Source organism: Dunckerocampus dactyliophorus, chromosome 6 (genome assembly GCF_027744805.1).
Source record: "Dunckerocampus dactyliophorus isolate RoL2022-P2 chromosome 6, RoL_Ddac_1.1, whole genome shotgun sequence".
NCBI classification, from domain to species: Eukaryota; Metazoa; Chordata; class Actinopteri; order Syngnathiformes; family Syngnathidae; genus Dunckerocampus; species Dunckerocampus dactyliophorus.
In genome coordinates, this window is record NC_072824.1 from 3,435,127 (window position 1) to 3,454,405 (window position 19,279).

The window sequence follows — 19,279 nt, forward strand, 5'->3', positions numbered from 1 at the left end:
TCTTTCTTATTGCCTTTCAGTTTGCATGGCCGTGACATAACATTCTTGTTTTGATCGATGAGGACATTCTTTTGGGCCAAAACTGCAAGAAAAAGCCTTTAATAGGGAAGATTTTTTTCTCAGATCTTGTCACTTAGATTAGAAACCCCCATGCAACATAAATAAATCATAAAACAAAACCTTATGGGGGGAAAGATAGTTGGGGTTCAAAAGCATTCTGCAGCAGTTTCAGTCTTTTCCAGCCTCCTTTAATTAAGTGTGTTTAATTCGCCGTGTCATTTATCACTTATGTAAGCGTGTGTCACCGTGTTGTGCCACTGTCATTTATTTCTTCCATCTCACTTAGTTTCTCCGCCTGCATCTTTTCCTTCCCCCCATTTTTTTCTTCTGTTGTTCTGCAGCTAGATGCTTTCACGGTCTGATTGCCACCAAATTAGCACAGCCAAACTAGCATGTCAATTCATTCCAGAGTGTTATTATTATTATTACCATATTATTATCTTATTATCTTGTTCAAAAAAACAAATTCTATTATATTGCATGGTGGTATAGGGGACAAAAATGTGTTTACATTAGGCACGTAATAATAATGCAACTTAAAATGGAGACAACAGATAGTCAGTACCTACAAAAATGGCTTTTTATTCTTACCTTACCTTGACATGTCTTTGTAAAATTGTTCATTTGTATTATTTTTCTGTAATTATTCCTGGACTTTACGTTGGTAAAGCGACAAATGTCAGCTATTTTAGACAACAAATAAAAAAAATGAAAAGTTAACAAAAGAGATAAATATATTCATACTAGGTGTACAAGCCCCGGAAGGGTTTTTTAACGGCGCGTTCATGTTCACTCGGAAACTGTACAAATGAAGTCTTACCTTTCCTGTTCCTTTCCCCATCGTAAGATCGAAATATCAAGTATGAAAACCTGCAGTGAACATATATAATAAATGAGATTGATAATTGTCATTGGCGCTTTTTTTCCCCAGATGAGAAATAGCCTTTTCCGAATACTGTACAAGCACACACGAGTGCATTGAACGTCACATCCTTGAAATCGTTGATCGAAACATTTTGTCGTTAGAACTTGGAGTAAAAACATATGCTTGCCGTTTGTTATTTTATCTCCGGTATTCAAAAGTAAATAAATCTATCCTAGCTAAGGCTAAGAGGTTGCGGTGGCTGTTTCGCTGTTGGATTTCCGACTTCCCGGTGTCACTTGAACGCACCATAAAAGCCAAACGAGGTCGGCTAGCAACCGTTAGCTGTCAGCCGGTCCCAGTCGTCGTGTCAGGATGGAGGTGACACGCAGATGTAAGTCCCAAGATTTGCCCGCTGCTGTTGTGCTGTTGCATTCGCCAGTAACACTAGTCTGGAAATTCAAGTAAAATGGTGTAGTTGTAAAAAAAAAAATGCTCGCGACTCTTTCCTTCGCCTTAGCGCGTGTCCATAGCTAGCTAGCTAGCTAGCATGCTAGCTGGCTAAGCTAGTCGCGAAAAATGGGAAGGAATAGTTAATTGTCACACTAACATCCATTTTTTCCATCTCCAGGTTTTAAAGACTGTTTAAACCTAGTGTACACCGCGATAGAGGAGGCTGACTTTCTTGCCATCGATGGCGAGTTTTCAGGTAAATGTTGCAGTGGAAAGCCTCCACTGGTCGAGTGCATGTGTGATGTTTGTGTTTGTGTTGCTGCAGGGATCAGCGACGGGCCCAGCGTCAGTGCACTCACTAACGGGCTGGACACGCCGGAGGAACGCTACACAAAGCTCAAAAAGGTTGGAAAAGTGCACTTGCATGCACCTACATGTGCACCTTTACCCTCTAAACCAGGGGTGTCCAAAGTGCGGCCCATCGGCCATTAACGGCTCGCGACTGCCTTATTATTGGCCCTCGGCACATTCTAAAAATACGATTTAAACAATAACATTTTAAAAACAACAGAAAAAATGTTTTAAAAAGCAGTAATTTTACAAGAATAAAAACAAAAGTATTTAGGGAGTAAAGTCAAGATTCAAGAGTTTTTTGTCATATGCACAGTAAAACTGGTGGTTCTGCTATGCAATGAAATTCTTGTTCTGTTCATTCTCCCAAAAGAAAGAAAAACAGAAGGAAATGAATAAGAACATCAGAAACATAAATACCAATAAATTAAGCAACGACAACAGAAGAGACATTAATACAAATAAATAAAGTGCTATGAGTGTGTGTGTTGCGTGCGGCGTGTGTGAGTGCTTCGTTGAGAAACCTGATGGCCTGTGGGTAAAAGCTGTTTGCCAGCCTTGTGGTCCTGGACTTCAAACTCCTGTAGCGTCTGCCTGACGGTAGGAGTGTGAATAATGAGTGTTGTGGATGTGTGCTGTCCTTGATGAGGTTGTTTGTTCTTCGTAGGACTCTGGATTTATAAATGTCTTGCAGTGAGGGGAGGGCTGCCCCAACAATGTTCTGTGAGGTCTTGATCACCCGCTGGAGTGCCTTCCTATCTCGTGTTGTGCAATTACTGTATCAAACAGTGATGGAGGCGGTAAGGACACTTTCGATAGTGCATCTGTAGAAGCAACTAAGGATTTTGGTGGGCATGCCAAATTTCCTCAGTCTCCTCAGGAAGTACAGTCTCCTTTGGGACTTCTTGATGATCTGTTGGGTGTTGTGAGACCAGGTGAGGTCCTCGCTGATGTGTGTGCCAAGGAACTTGAAGGTTTTCACCCTCTCCACCTCATTCTCACCAATAAACAGGGGTGTATGTGGCTCCTTTTCCCTTGTTCTTGGTTTGATGATCATCTCTTTAGTCTTATCTGTATTGAGAAGGAGATTGTTATCACGACACCAAGCTATGAGGTCCGCCACCTCTCTTCTGTATGATGTTTCAACACCACCAGTGATCAGTCCGATGATTGTAGTGTCATCCGCAAATTTAATGATGCTGGTGGTGTTCTGGGAGGCCACGCAATCGTAGGTGAAGAGCGTGTAGAGGAGCGGACTCAGCACACACCCGTGTGGGGTCCCAGTGCTCACAATTCTTGAGCTGGATGTGCGATTGTGGACTCTGACTGACTGGGGCCTGCCTGTTAGAAAGTTAAACACCCAGTTACAGAGGGAGGGAGACAGGCCGAGTGTGAGGAGCTTATTTGTGAGTTTGTGGGGGCTGACTGTATTAAAAGCAGAGCTATAGTCTATAATAGCATTCTGACATATGTGTCCTGGCCCTGTAGGTGAGAAAGGGCTGTGTGGATGGCAGTGTTGACTGCATCATTCGTGGACTGGTTCTGGCGATATGCAAACTGTAGAGGGTCCACAGTTGCCGGGATGCTCTTTTTGATGTGGGTCATGACTATCCTTTCAAAGCACTTCATAACAATAGGAGTGAGTGCTATAGGGCGATAGTCATTCAAGCAGGTCACGTTGCTCTTCTTGGGTACGGGCACTATGGTGGTGGACTTAAAGTCATTATATTAACAGAAAAAACACAAAAAATAGCATAAAGTTTAAATATTGTAGGAAAAAAAGCTATAATGCTATAATGCTATAATGTTATGATAATAAAGTCAATATTATGCGAATGTCATAAAAGTATGAGAAAAAACGTACAAGTAGAACGTTGAAATATTTGTTTAAAAAAAAAAAAAAAACAGCCAAAAAGTAATGTAAGGAGAAAAGGTTAATGATAATAACACTCTTTGTCACTGATAAAATGAATAAATATATGTTGTAAATGTAAATATATACTGTATATACATTATATTAAATATTTTGTTTGGGTTGGTTTTAAAAGAAAAAATGTAAAAGCGACCCCCGCATCTTTTGATTTGTTTTTTTTTGCGGTCCTCAGTGGAAATAGTTTGGACACTCCTGCGCTAACCATCGTCCTGTTTGCATAACTGGCCATGGGGCAAAGGTCAGTGTGGGTGGACAAGTAAAACTGAGCATTTTGTGAGCACATAATTTTTTTAAACCTTATCTGGCACCAAAACACGAAATCAGTCGTACAGCGCTAGATGTGCGTGAACAACTTATAAAAACATTTGTCTCTTGGATTAAGTGTGCATTCATTTTAAAGATTGTGCACGTCTAATAAACCACTATATTGTAGTGTCAAGGGTCCAGCATACCTTGCGGGCACTTTGTAAATAACAGTTAAAGTTGCATGTTTGTTGTTAGCGCCGAGTCCTTGTTATATACATGGAATGGTCTTTCATTGTTGGTGTGTGTTATCTGTTAAGTGTGATTTATTGTTTTGGATGGTATTGTGAGTAAGACTGTCTGCCATCAATTGTATGGAATTGTATTAATAATACAGCAACAGCTGTATTAGTGTATTTGTGAGTGGGAGCAACCACAAGCGCACCAAATCATTCTGTGGCCGTCCAAATAACGAACGTATGAGAAACCATGCGTTCCACAATGACATTGAAGATGTTGCCCTTTCCGTTCAATCACTTTTGCTACGACCGAAAACACGACTCCGCAGGAAACATGGACGGTAAAAACGTGCTGCACCGGTCACTCACTGTTAGTATCGTCTCTGTGCGTAACAAAACTCCAGGCTCACATTGATGGACAGTCTGTATTCATTTTGTGTGTTTTTGTGTCTTCTGTGTCCTCAAAAGCATTCCATGGACTTTCTGCTCTTCCAGTTTGGGCTGTGCACCTTCAAGTATGACCAGGAAGAGTCCAAGTGAGTGATTTGTGCTTGACAATGTCTGAATTGTGTGTTCTTAGATGCTTTCGTGCAGCAAACAGGGCTGAGAGGGTTGTATGACTCACTGGTCACTTCATTAGGAACCTAATGAGTTTCAAAACAAAGATCATCAATAAAGTCCACTACTAGGGATCATGGTTTTATGCTGCCGATACCGATCACAAGGATTAACGGTACATTTATTTACGATGAGTGCTATTGGCCAGGACCGCTGTTAGACAATTCCAAGGGCCCCTGGCAAATGGGTAATTATTAAAAAATAAACTGTTGGGCGGATAGTCTTGTTGTTTATTTGTTTGAAAGGATTTGTGTACTATTTGATGCAAACTTCAATTTAATTTGATGCATGTTTTGGAGCAATAAATGTGTGTTGCTTAAGTTAAAAGATTAGTGTCCATGTTGCAGGGGTGTCCAGCTTTCATCACTATTAGAGCTATCAACTATTTCTTTTATTTCGGACTGGAAACATTTCAATTGTACACTTTATTTACTAAGCACATCCCCACCCAGTATTTTGTGCTCATTTTTCATTACGGCTGTCAGTCGATTATTTAATCACATTTTGTCCATAGTTAACTCGTAATAATCACAATTAATCGCACATGGAAAGAAGTTTTTATCTATAGTAAGTAGGAATGTAAATCTCTTCCATACGCTTCCAGATACACAAGTTAAGATACGATTAAGCGATACATTTTAAAAACAGAACAATTTGATACAGTTTACAAACGATATGATTCAACAGTTCCATTTGTGGATGTGGGCGTTAATCTTGCATTGTAAAATAGAGAAGCCAATTGTATAAAAGTGTCATTCTTGCAATATTTTCAAATGTGTAAAAGAGTGCATCATATCCCCAAGCATGCTGTAAGGCAGGGGTCCACAACCACCGGGCCGTGGGAAACATTCTGCTGCATGATTTATGGTGAAAAGAAAAAAAAAAAGAAATCATTCGTAAATAACTGCATTCTTTTTTTTTTTTTTTTTTTTTTTTGTAAAGGGATAAATATTTTGGAAATATGGTCCATTGTTGTATTTAAAATATATATTTATATTTATATATGTATAGTTAGAAATCACACAATTTTTGCATGTTTAATGTGAGTGGCGGCTTGTTCCGTGGTCCTTGAACGCACCATTTAACATGGCAACGCATCATCTGCCCTGATGCACAGACTGTTTTTTTACTGTATTTTTCTGGGGTTTTTTTCACCTCATATTTGCCCCCAAATGCTGATACTATGCGGGAATGCATAAAGGTAAGATTTGATGACCTTATTGAGTGCCAATGTGCATATTTTTTGGTGCACCCCTCTGGAGGAAAAACAAAAAAAACAAGTTCATGTTGTTCCTGTAATAAATACGATAAATCAGATTGCTATAATGTTCCAGTATGTATGTATGTTCGGTGTGTGTGTGTGTTGAAAATCTTTCCTGGTGATCAGCTAGCCATTGTCATTGTGTCCTCGGCTATGCATGCCCGTAACTAGTAGCTCCTAGCCCAAATTTTAGCCAGCCATTCAAAGCAAAAATCCTGCTCGTACACTCGTTAGTTGGGACACTTGTATGCCATGGCACCACTGTATTAATGACAATAAAAAAAGACCTGCAGTGCACTACTAACTGCTCTCTTCTACCCGGCGACGTACTTTGTGACAACTCAACTCGCAGCGACAAATCATTTTGCCGTTTGTTGAGAGAGGCTGTGAAGCTAAACTTTTAGAATTCCCTTTTCTTTGCTGCTCAATATTTGCTACCGTTTCTTCACTTCCGCTGCTCCACGTCTGCCTTTCCTCTAACTACGGTGTGGGCAGAGGGTCAAACAAGGCGTGCGCTCGTTAATCGCGCTGCAAAAAAATGGGCGCCGTTGATGCGTTAACGAAAGTTTCCTTTAATGCGTTAACTTTGACAGCACTAGTCATTATACAGGGTCAGGCAGATTGAAGTGCAAACGGAACACTGGTTGTGTTGCAGTTACAGATTCGTTTGTTTTGATAAACGTTTCCACAATGAAAGTGCGATGCTCACCAGTCCAATTCATGGCAGCAACTGAAAAAAAAAAACTAAAAACACTTTTTTGTTTCTTTACTTTATTTGCCTTTTATTTAACCTACAAATGTGTCAGATCATTTTGCCTGACCCTGTTTAAAGGCATACAGTCCAAATTCAACACTTATAATTAAAAAAAAACAACAACAAAAAACTAAGAGATGAAGCTAATAATCTTTGACCCTATGGTGAGCTAAACAAAATCAGCTGGCGACCCTTGTGATAGTATCACCATCACACAGCTGGACACACTGTTTATGTTCATAAACACAAATAGTGTTTGGAGGACAAGACGTCATTAGTATAACGACAACAAGAGAGCAAAATTGTTCAGTGAAGCTTGAAAAAGTTAGTACGTACCCCGTGAACGTGATAGCCACTTCTCCGTGGGACAAAAACGAGCTCCAAACTAACCGCATTGCCTTTTTTGTTTCAGAAACAAAATGTCATTGTCTTAAAAGGTCTCATTTGAAGTCAGAAGGCCAGAAGCTAGGCAGATAATTCTAGCTAGCTAGTTGCCACCAGTGACAGCGAGGCAAACGTGTAAAGATGCAAGAAAAATAGAAGAGCAGAGGTTTGATAAGGGAGTGATTAAACACCGATTGGTGTAGCCCGTGTCAAACTGGAACCAATAAAGGTTTTACAGACGAGTGTTGATTCTCGCAGCAATACGGGACAAAGTGCGTCTCTTGAAAGATGAAGTGTCTTTTTTTTGGTTATTTTTCCAATTCGTTCCTGGATGGTAGTTTCGATTTGGAAGCGATTCCCCCCCCCCCCCCCCCCAACACCATAAGAAATACTGCGAACAACAATGATCTGTTCCAGGGTCAAACTGTGGCCATCATACAATTTTTACTAACTCCACAGGGAGTGTTTTCAGGTCACATTTTAACATTCGTAACCGTGTCACACCCACTGTTTTAATATGAAAGCATCAAAATGATCTGTTTCTCTCTCTCTGCAGGTACATCACAAAGACTTTTAACTTTTATGTTTTCCCCAAACCGTTCAACCGATCGTCCCCCGACATCAAGTTCATCTGCCAGGTGAGTCCTTGCACCTTTTTCCCGCAGGCTGGCATCTTTCCATTTTCATTTCCGACGTTGCTGTCGGTCCCGTTTATGTTGACAAGCCGTCTGTGCGGGTCACATGTGCACGCAGCAGCCAGTCCAAGCAGCGTCGGCTTAAACTGGTTCCACTGTGGTGGTGGTGTTGTTATTGTTCTTTTATTATTATTTTAGAGTTCCAGTATTGACTTCCTGGCCAGTCAAGGCTTTGATTTCAACAAGGTCTTCTGTCACGGTGAGTAAAATTGTTTAACCGGTGCAGTTCAGTGGTGAATAATACCGGTGCATGGTAATTATCCCTACGAGGGAATTATGACATCTTCAAACGCTTCAGTGAGTACTGTGAATGTGAGCAAATCAAGCGCTCCTTTTGTCTCCTTCCTCCCTGTGACATTAATGGCCTGTCGTAACTTCCCCCTGAGCTCACTCGTAAACAAACATTCACTTTAAGAGGAAGGATGTTGTACCAAATGCTCCACAATGGGGGGGGGGAGGGAACCTTATCAGCCACCTGAAATGCCAGCGCAGTGGAATTTGAAAAGTGCAAAAGTTTTGCCAGAGACCTCCGTGGCGTCACACCGGCTGGTTGGAGCATGTGTCCAAGTATAGTGCACCTTGCTCGGCCACATCAAGTGGCTCCTCCTGCTCTATACTCTCTTCTCCTGATAGTAATAATGTCATATATGATTAGGACAAATCAACAGTCAAATCTAAATGAAAAAACATATATATTGGTTATCGATATCAGTTACATCGTGCATCTCTGTAGCATTTGCATGTCTGCCCATGACGCAGTAGAAAACATGAACAGCAAAACAAACATGGTTAGAACGACAAACTTTTTGTATTTGTTTTTCTGAAACGCTGTGCAGTGTTCACTTTCAACTCACCGCAAATTTGAAATCCTTGTGTTTTTAGGAATCCCTTACCTGAATCAAGAAGAGGAGGCCCACCTGAGAGAGCAGACAGAGGAGAGGCGGAGCCAACAGGCCAACGGCGTGGGGACGCCCTCCTTCATCTCGCCATCCTGCTCCAAAGGCCCCGCCCACATTCCCGACGAGCACAAAGACTTCATCAGCAGAGTGGTGTAAGTTTGGGGTGCTTTGGATGGAGGCCAGCTCAGGACTGCAATCTATTTGTGGCGGTCGGGGGGGTTGTGTTAGGATTTTATTTTGTTGTATATTTTGCGTAATTGGCCATGGTGCATTTGCATGTAATTGTAATAAACGCTGCTCCGCCACAAATAAAAATATTTATGTCTGTTGGAATAACGAAGTGTTTCCCAATGCAGGGAGAAAGTTGAGACTCTTTTCTCCAGTACGGAAAAGACAGTGAACTTGGAGCCGTGCACCGGGTAAGCTAACATTCTCTGCTAGCCCTGTAAATAAACATGGCTTCTGAAATGTCTCCGCGAGGGAGTGCAACTACTCTGTAATTGTATTTGTGTGTATTGCAAAGCATGTCCTGTGTGATACATTGTGGTGGCCTACCACCATGCAGCTCTCTTGCGTTAAATGTCTAGTTTTGATTTGTTTGTTTTTTTTATTCAAACCGTTCCAACATTAAACCATTCAACTGTTTGAGGACATTTGTGCCATTTCCAAGTCACAAAAACCCCACTTCTCCCGATTTCCTGTAACAATAATTCCATTTTAACAATTGTTACTACTTGGGACAGTTAAAATGGGCTGAGAAATGTGGCTGTTTTTTATAAAGATATGTTATTGATCTCCAAGAAATTAACAGATCTCCTAGACAAATTCACATACTAGCATTGTGCTATCATAGTCGATGTTAGCATGCTAACATTAGCATACTATCATTTTTAGCCATTTTTATGGGTAATCACTTATAAACATATAGCGCTATAATGTTAGAAGTTGGCATGATAATGTTAGCATACTTTCATTTTTATCTATTTTAATTGGTAATGACTTTTATAAACACTTAGTGATATCATGAGCGCACATAGCATGAGATTATGCACAAAACAAAACATTACTAAAGCTCTCTTCTACAGCATCAATCTGCGTCACACATGGTGTTCAAAGACCGCTGAACAAAGCAACAGCAGCACCCAAAGAAGACACATTATTTGTGAAAGCATAAATTTTACTTACACGTGCAAAATTGGGGCTTTCTAACATAGTCAGTGCATCCAGTCAACAACAGATGACAGGCTCGTACAGCTCAGAAAACACACTAATTAGTCACAGCACCACGTAAGACGACCTGCTCTCATTTAGCACACAACATGAATCATGTTGAAACACTTTTAATACACAACGTCCTCATGAGAATTACTTACTTGTTCATCTAACGCACACACACACAAAACAATGAACTTCACCTTTCTTCTGCACTGTACTTTGCTACGAGGCGTTTGAGAACATTACGTAAATCACAGTTTGGCGCTAATATAGTCAAGTCATTTTTATTCACAAATCCCCTGCGGCAATCTGTGTACCCCTAAGGGTATGCGTCCCCCACTTTGTTCATTCTGCATCGACTCTACATATTTCAACATTCATGCTGTAGTCTACAACTTTTCCATTTTGACATTCATGCTACATTCAAAGATTTCAACAGCGTTTTTAGTTTGGCTTCAGCTCCTCTTAACTATTCCTGCTTTCACTCTACATTTCAATGTTCAACCAGTTCTACGGCATTTCAGTTCAGCTTCAGCATTTCCGTTCAAGCAATTTCGACTAAGTAGATTTTTTTGGGTTTTTTTGCAGTTTCCAGCGGAAGTTGATATACCAGACACTCAACTGGAAGTGAGTGCATGTTTCTGCTTTGATTTGTCATGTGCTGACAGTAATTGGTTGGTTGGCTTTTTATTCATCCTTTCTTGTGACTGACAGGTTTCCCAAGGGGCTCCATGTGGAAACCGTGGAAACAGACAAGGTAGGTCCGACACAGTACAAATATTGAAGGCTTGAATATCAGCCGACACCAATATTGGCACAAATCTTGGATACGTTTCACTTATTTTATTAGTGTGGAATGTTGGAAAAGGCTTAATCAGGTGTTATTTTTATGCAAGCAGAGAATAATCAACAGCAGCCATTCTTTCAGCATGTGGAGTATACTTTGATTCACAATGTAGTGGCAGGTAGGCACAATATCAGTTAAGCGTTTAAAGGTTCCCTGACATGATTCATCAACTTTGCTTAAATATGTTACGTAGTGTTCCCTCGTTTAACGCTCCGTTAACGTTCCAAAAAATACCAGTGTTAAGTGAAATCTGTGTCGTAGAAGTCACCATACACTTTTCTCAAACAGGCATTAACATTTTCTCACATTTCTCTCGTTTAAACACTGTCAAAGTTCAAACTTTTGTAGATTTAAAAGAAGCACATACACATAAGTACACGACTGTATTATAGAATGAAACCAAAGATCAAAACCTGTTTTAGGCCAAAACATTCATTTGAGAAATAAGTATATAAACTTTCCTCCATCCATTTTCTTCCGCTTAATCCTGGGTATGAACGTTTTCCTATAAAAAGAAAAATATAGCTTTTAGAATTCCATTCAAAAAGTTAAACTTTCATAGATTATAGATTCAGGGCCCACAATTTAAACGATTTCAAGTATTTATTTTTTTATTTTTACGTAATTTGGGTTTCCAGCTCATAAAACCCACGAAAACAAAAATTAGAATACTGTGAAGAAATCAGCCCAAATTTTGCAGGGCATGAATGTTTTAAACTGAGTGTCACACACTAATCATCTACTAAACTCAAATCACCTGCACAGGCTTCCCCAGGTGTCATTAAATTGCTTCAGTTTGGTTCAATATGGGGAAGACTGCAGACATGACAACTGGCCAGAAGACCCTCATTGATACCCCCCATAGGATGGGTAAGCCACAAAAGTTCATAGCTAAGGAGGCTGATTGTTCACAGAGTGCTGTGTCCAAGCATATCAATGGAAAGTCTAGAGGAAGGGCAAAATGTGGCTGGAGAAGATGCACCAGCAAAAGAGATGACCGTGGGCTTCAGCGGATTATCAAACAGGGAAGATTCAAGAATCTGGCAGAGATCCAGAAAGAGTGGAATGAGGCGGGAGTCACAGCTTCAAAAACCACCACATTCAGACGCATCCGGGAGATGGGCTACAACTGTCGGGTTCCTCGGGTCAAGCCACTTCTGAACCTGAGCCAACGTAGGAAGCGTCTCCACTGGGCCAAGGAGAAGAAGGACTGGACTGTTGGCCAGTGGTCCAAGGTCCTCTTTTCTGATGAAAGTAAAGTGTGCCTTTCATTTGGGAATCACGGTCCAAGGGTTGGAGGAAGACCCAAGCTGCCTGAGGTCCAGTGTGAAATATCCACAGTCCGTCATGATTTGAGGTGCAATGTCCGCTGCAGGTGTTTGTAAACTCTGCTTTCTTAAATCCAAGGTCACCGCAACAGTCTACCAGCATGTTTTAGAGGACTTCATGATTCCTTCTGCTGAGGATCTGTATGGAGATGCAGATTTTATCTTCCAGCAGGACCTGGCCCCTGCCCATACCGCCAGAAGCACCAAAACCTGGTTTGATGCCCATGCCATCACAGTGCTTGACTGGCCAGCCAACTCACCGGACCTAAACCCCATTGAGAATCTATGGGGTATTCTCAAGAGGAAAATGAGGGGCACCAGACCCAACAACAAAGAAGAGCTGACAGCAAGCATCAAGGAAATCTGGGCTTCCATAACTCCCAGGCAATGCCACAGGCTGATTGCTTCAATGCCACGTGGCATCGAGGCAGTGATTAAGGCAAAGGGATTCCCAACCAAGTATTGAAGATTGACATATCGTTTTGAAAGTACCATATTTTGATTGATTTGATGTGATCCTAATTTCTTTCTTTTTTTCCTGCAAAAACTGAGAAGTAAATGGTGATTTATTCACAGTATTCTAATTTTTTGAATTCCTGTTTTCGTGGGTTTAATGAGCTGGAAGCCCAAATTACGTAAAAATAAACAAATAAACACTTGAAATCGTTTAAATTGTGGGCCCTGAATCTATAATCTATGAAAGTTTTTGAATGGAATTATGGAAATTAAACAACTTTTCCATGACATTCTAATTTTTTGGAAAGGGTCTGTATAAGAAGAAATGATTAATAGTGACTCACGCGTGTTTTACAGTTCCTCTGACCGTGCGTCTTTTTCCACTGAAGCCCTTGGTGCAGGTGTCTTTTTTTTTTCCGAGTGAAGAACATAGTTATGGGTAGTTGTTAGCGCTATTTTTTTTCTTCTGGGCCAGAATGTTCTTATAAACAGACATGCAGCCTTCCATTATATTTGAAGACTGTAATGAAGGAAACATCAGAGGGTCCCATTCTTGGGCAGCTCGCTGAAGTTCATTGGCCAAGCGATCGAGTGTTAGTCCATCCTCCTCCTCTTTTTCAACACTTGTGTCTTCACTTGAAACACTTCTTCCTCATCCTCGCTTGGTGACTTCATCAGTCAGCGGTTGTGAGTGGGCATCAATCAGGGCATTCATATCATTAAAGCATTAAAGTCATAGCGTAGACAGTGGGAGTTTTGTCGGGGAGAAAACATGCAAACATGCAGCACTAAAGAGCCACACGGGAAACTTGTGCATGAGAAGTGTTTTTGTTTTGGACTTTTAAGGAAAACTGCACACGGCCGACATCACTCGGACCCCTTGTTAACACGTTGGTGCATGCTGCTGTTGTGATCATGTGGGCTCTATCCGGCCACTGCTGGGTTGAAAGAGGAGTAAAGGAAGCTACAGTATTTTTGTCAAACAACAGAGCCCATCATTGAATCGGAATGGTGGTTTGAGGTTTAATTTGGACCCTGTGTTCAGCAGGTTACTGAGACCGAAACCCACAGCTCTTAGTCTTGCAAATGAGGTAGAGCCAGGGCCAAGCCAGAACAATAGATGCTAACGAGCCAGTATCAGAGTCGTTCATACCCAACTACAGGAAGCTACACTTCCCTTTGATCGGAGGTGCTAATGGCAGGAGAGGATTAGACCACAACTCCTCCCAGGCTTAGTGTAAGGAGCTAATAGGAGGAGTGTGTTGGCACACCAATTCTGCCCACTCTTACTGTATTGTAATGCTAGGCTACCAGCACTTGTTAGTTTGCTGACGAAGCTCTTCGGATGAGGAGCGAAACGTCCGACACCTTCTTCACAGAAGTACAAATGACGTCTCAAGAAGCCTTTCCCTCGATTAAGTAGGGTTTTTTTTTTTTTTTCCGTTGCTGTGGTAGAATCTCGGTCAGGGGTCACCAACGTGGTGCCAACGGGCACCAGGTAGCCCCCCACGACCACATGAGATGCCCGCAAGCCTGCTTTTCATTCAGGTTTCCAGTTCATAATGAAAACAGTAGAAAGAAATGCATTCTGAAATACAAAATGTGAGTTGTGGACACCAGCATTTTGTTCATGTTCTGGTAAAACAAGCATATTTGCTTTTTTGGGTTTAAAATAAGCTCTGAATAATAAATGTTACAAAAATGAGTAGCTCTTGGCCATTTTCATTTTATAAAAGTAGCTCTCACAAGGAAAAACGTTGGTGACCCCTGATCTAGGTTAATACTGCCATGCTATTATTTTGAAGCTTACAGGAAGTCACTGTATTTACACCAATTTTAGCCACCGCTAATAGCCAGTAGCCACCGCAGGAAGTAGTGTCCAGAACAGGAAGTTCCATCCATCCATCTTTTTGTTCAGCAGTGGTTTTGGTCTTGGTTTTGGCCATTTTTGCCCAGTGTCTTTCTTGTTGCCTGTTTTCGGTGAACATTGTCCTCCGCAAAGGCTGCCCTTTTGTCACCGATTCTGTTCATAATTGTCATGGACAGAATCTCTTGCCGCAGCCAAGGCGTCAAGAGAGTCCATTTTGGGGGCCTTACGATCTCGTCTCTGCTATTTGCAGACGATGTGGTCCTGATGGCCTCATCGGGGTGTGAACTTCAGCCCTTACTGGGACCATTTGCATCTGAGTGTGAAGCTTCTGGGATTAGACTCAGAACGTCCAAATCCGAGGCCATGGTTCTCTGTCAGAAAAGGGTGGATCGGTGAATTGTCTGCAGCAATGCAGTCGCTGTACCGGACCGTTGTGGTGAAGACAGAGCTGAGCCGGAAGGCGAAGCTTTCAAATTACCGGTCGATCTAAAGTTCCCACCCTCACCTATGGTCATGAGCTTTGGGTCGTGACCGAAAGAACGAGATCGCAGATACAAGCTGCTGAAATGAGTGTCCTCCGTAGGGTGGCATGACTCACTCTAAGAGACAGGGTGAGGAGCTCAGAGTAGAGCCGCTGCTCCTTCACATGGAGAGGAGCCAGTTGAGGTGGCTCGGGCAGTCCAGATGCCGCCCGGATGCCTCTCTGGTGAGGTGTTCTGGGCATGCCCAGCCAGGAGAAGGCCCCGGGGCAGACCTAAGACATGCTAGAGGGATTATGTCTCACAGCTGGCCTGGGAACGCCTTGGTGTCGTCCCGGTGGAGCTGGAGGAGGTGGTCGGGGATCAGGAAGTCTGGGCTTCCCTACTGAGACTGCTGCCGCCATGACCCGGACCCGGATAAGCGGAGGAAAATGGATGGATGGATGGTCTTTCTTCTGGTGGAGTCATGAACACTGACCTTAACTGAGGCAAGTGAGGCCTGCAGTTCTTTGGATGTTGTTGTGGGGTCTTTTGTGACCTCTTGGATGAGTTGTCACTGCGCTCTTGGGGTCATTTTGGTTGGCCGGCCACTCCTTGGAAGGTTTACCATTGTTCCATGTTTTCTCCATTTGTGCATAATGGCTCTCGCTGTGGTTCACTGGAGTCCCAAAGCTTTAGAAATGCTTTATAACCTTTTTCACACTGATGAATCTCAATTCATCTCAGGTTTTAACTGGGGGGGATAACTTTTTCACACATGGTCATGTGGGTTTGGATTTTTTTTCCTTCCTTGATAAAAAGTTTAATTTAAAAACTGCATTTTGTGTTCAGTTGTTGTGATTGACTAATATTTAAATTTGTTTGATCAGCAACATTAAGTGTGACAAACATGCAACAAAATCATAAATCAGGAAGGGGCAAACACCTTTTCACACCACTTTATTGTGGCTATGATATGGAAACTCCATAACATTGTTATGAACGTTAGCGGCATCAAATGCCCCATGAAGGACGTGTTAGAAATAAATGTGTGTTTTTAATTACAGTATATCTTGAAGGTCATGTGGAATACTGATTGATTTATGCAGAAGGAGCGCTTCATCCAGGTCACTAAGGTGGATGAAGAGGAGAGGAAGAGGCGGGAACAGCAGAAAGTGGAGCGGGAGCAGGTTAGTGGAAAGAACTTTGAATGCGGAATGATCAAAGTGCTTTCTGACTCTTTGTACGGCTTTACGTCCTCCAGGAGGAGCTAAATGATGCCGTGGGCTTCTCCCGGGTCATCCACGCCATCTCCAAGTCTGTGAGTCAGTCGTCCGGTGATCCTCAGACCCTTTTTGAGAAATGGCTGTGTTGTTGATGTTCCCCCACTGAAACACCCTCTCACTCAGAGTAAACTGGTGGTCGGCCACAACATGCTGCTGGATGTGATGCACACCATCCACCAGTTCTACTGCCCCCTGCCCGAGGTACGCACACCTGCTCTGAACTAAAAATGTCTTTTTTGTTTAAAGCAAAGTCGTGTCATTTCTGCATTATTTACCACCCTGCTCTTCTCTCCAGGAGCTTCAAGATTTTAAAGAGGTCACAATGTGTGTTTTCCCCAGGTGAGTTTGTTTGCCTTCATTACAGCAGCTTGCTTGCTTTTTTAAAACGTCTTTTCTTTTTGCATTTGCATGATTTATGCATCTTCTTGCAGGCTTCTGGATACAAAGTTGATGGCTTCCACTCAACCCTTTAAGGTGAACTGCTGCCTGGATCAGCTGGGACATTCATTGGTTCATTTTCTATGCCGCTTGTCCTCACGAGGTTCACAGGGGTATACTTGAGCCTAGGCCAGCTTTGATTTTATATTTAAAGGAGGGACTAAACTGCTTTGATCAGCGATTTTAAATATGTAATAGTGTGTGCCTTGGGACATGTTGGCTATCAAAATTCCCACATATACTGTAATTTCATATTTTCCCCATTAAATTTGTGGCGCCCCCTTCTGGTGGAAAATCATATTTCATGTTCCATTACTGAAACATTCTGCTGATTGTACAGAGTTGCTATTTTGATCCTCCATTCTACTGTAATCATTCAGCTTATTTATACGTTTCAACATTCAGTCTGCATTTTTACCTTCCAACATTTTAAATTCCGCCGTTTTTAGTCAGCTCGTTCAGGAATCCAAGGTTATTGGAACTTCTCCTTAAAAAAATAAATAAATAAATTAAAAAAAAAAAAAACATTTTTAATAATTCAATATGTTCTGTGTCATTTTCGCATGAAAACTGGACAATTTCTATGTCGGCCCCTATTGGTGGAACATGGTACATTTAAAGGAAAAGTACACTTTGTTTTTGGAACTTTGCACACCGTCCACATTTCTTATGAGACATGAACACATCTTTCTTTTTTTTGTGCGTTCTAAAGATATACAAATAGCTAAAAAAGAGGCATTATTATAGTGATTAACATTGTTACGCCCAAGAACTACGTTACTGGCGTAGTGACACCTCGCCACACCAGACTGGCTAGCTATTAGCATGCTAGCAACTGGCTTCACCACACACTCACAATGCCTCAGGACACTAGCAAAAGGTAACGCTACATATTGGAGCTGCCGCCCCTGCTGCTGCGTTTTTTTTTTTGTTTGTTTTAGACGCTAGGTGTAGCGTTCCTTTCTATATTGCTACATGAAATCAATGCACCCAGGAAGGACGTTCCGCTAATGATTCAAATGAGCAAAATACTGTAAGTATTACAGTACATGTTATCATGAATGTACCTGTTACTACATGCTCACAGCATGGACAGAAAACCATAAAACCTTGTTGGAGCTTTTTGGAGGTGTTTTAATAACAGCCTTTCTAGGCGGAATAGGTGTGTCCCATGTGCAGTAATTAGCTGCCTCTTTTCATAATATCTTTTAGAACACACAGAAAAGAAAGACGTGTGTAATTATGCATGTACTGTACATGTGTTGTAAATAATCTGAAAAACAAAGAAAAGAAGTGGATGTTCTTATCACTCACTAACGTAACTCTTACTGCGGAAGTACAATTTGATACATTTAAGTATGCTCGGTAATCACAAAAAAATACATCTACGCTCTAAACATGTGAATTCAACTTACGGTAAATTACTTGGTGTTTTTGAATGCAACTCTTCATGGCTCTGTATATCAAATGTTGTGCTAATAGTAAAGAGACTAGTGTCAGGCAAATACATGTCCAGACGTGTGCTATCTTTTAGCTTCAGTTAATTTTTGGTTGATTTGGAGCTGTTAATACATGCAAATATCTATCTGTCGCTTAACTTTTTGATCATTTATCTTTTGGTCATAAAAAACTGTAAAAATTGGCATATTTCTCACACGGTTACAAATGGTGATTAATCATCATTAATTAGAAAACTGATTTAATTTGATTAAAAATGTTAATCATGTGACAGTCCTAAATTCAACATTTCAGTTCGCTTCAGCATTCACATGCAGTTTCTACTGAAATTGCTTCCAAGTTAATTAGAAACTATTCTATTACTGTATTTAAAAAAATATGTATCTTTTTAATATTTATTTATATTTGAAAATTTTCAATTAAATGTTTAGATTTCCCCCCCCCACATGGTACCATTTTATTAAAAAAAAAACAAAAAAATCCCGCATTTATTTGCCCTTTCCAGTGAAAGTTAATACTGATATCTGGTGTGATGTCTTTTTATAAATAAATAAAACGACAACAAAAGCAATTGCTTTTAAAACAACCAGGGTGGGAGAAGTGAGTCTCTGGTGTTAATATTTCCTGCTGTTCCCTTTCACACAGACTTAAAAATCAATTAATTGCTTTATCTGCTCCAATTGATTGTACTTTTTGTATTATGTTCCAGGACCTAATAAGCAACACCTCTCTGGCTGAGCTGGAGAAGCAGCTGAACGACAGCCCCTTCAAGGCACCTGAAACTGGTGCGTACACACACGGGTGTAAACAACACACAGCCTCCCTTGAAGCGGTAAGTTAACGGTGGTTTTACTATCAGAGGCAGCAGAAGGCTTTCCCAGCTACAACACGGCCAAGGAGCAGCTGCACGAGGCCGGCTACGACGCCTACATCACAGGCCGCTGCTTCATCTCCATGGCCAACTTCCTGGGTAGTCAACTCATTCACATGTTCCAACAAAAACATCCATCTCTCAAATGAAACCAAATGTAACTTGTTCCCCTTTTCAGGCTCCTTCCTGACTCCCCCCAAAGCGTACGTCTCTGCTCGCTCCAAGCTCATCGAGCCTTTCTACAACAAGTAAGTGTCGTGTCGCTCCGCTTGTCATCACCGTGCTCCTCCAGCCTTGTTT

At 41.5% G+C, this 19,279-nt stretch overlaps 1 protein-coding gene across 2 annotated transcripts in view; it reads left to right on the forward strand.

The window, feature by feature from the left end:
- The first annotated feature begins 1,175 nt into the window (after nucleotides 1-1,175).
- Nucleotides 1,176-19,279, forward strand: part of parn (poly(A)-specific ribonuclease (deadenylation nuclease)) — a 28,773-nt gene continuing 10,669 nt past the window's right edge. Inside the window, exons 1-18 of one of the 2 annotated variants that reach the window (XM_054779769.1) lie at nucleotides 1,176-1,316; nucleotides 1,554-1,631; nucleotides 1,701-1,780; nucleotides 4,610-4,677; nucleotides 7,715-7,796; nucleotides 7,992-8,052; nucleotides 8,736-8,904; nucleotides 9,109-9,171; nucleotides 10,556-10,594; nucleotides 10,682-10,724; nucleotides 16,036-16,116; nucleotides 16,191-16,247; nucleotides 16,336-16,413; nucleotides 16,508-16,551; nucleotides 16,644-16,686; nucleotides 18,818-18,893; nucleotides 18,968-19,078; nucleotides 19,158-19,227. In XM_054779769.1, the coding sequence (XP_054635744.1) occupies nucleotides 1,298-1,316; nucleotides 1,554-1,631; nucleotides 1,701-1,780; nucleotides 4,610-4,677; nucleotides 7,715-7,796; nucleotides 7,992-8,052; nucleotides 8,736-8,904; nucleotides 9,109-9,171; nucleotides 10,556-10,594; nucleotides 10,682-10,724; nucleotides 16,036-16,116; nucleotides 16,191-16,247; nucleotides 16,336-16,413; nucleotides 16,508-16,551; nucleotides 16,644-16,686; nucleotides 18,818-18,893; nucleotides 18,968-19,078; nucleotides 19,158-19,227 (1,262 nt within the window). In that variant the 5' untranslated portion in view covers nucleotides 1,176-1,297. The remainder of the gene's footprint in view (nucleotides 1,317-1,553; nucleotides 1,632-1,700; nucleotides 1,781-4,609; nucleotides 4,678-7,714; nucleotides 7,797-7,991; nucleotides 8,053-8,735; nucleotides 8,905-9,108; nucleotides 9,172-10,555; nucleotides 10,595-10,681; nucleotides 10,725-16,035; nucleotides 16,117-16,190; nucleotides 16,248-16,335; nucleotides 16,414-16,507; nucleotides 16,552-16,643; nucleotides 16,687-18,817; nucleotides 18,894-18,967; nucleotides 19,079-19,157; nucleotides 19,228-19,279) is intronic. The other variant, XM_054779768.1, reaches the window with a different exon arrangement.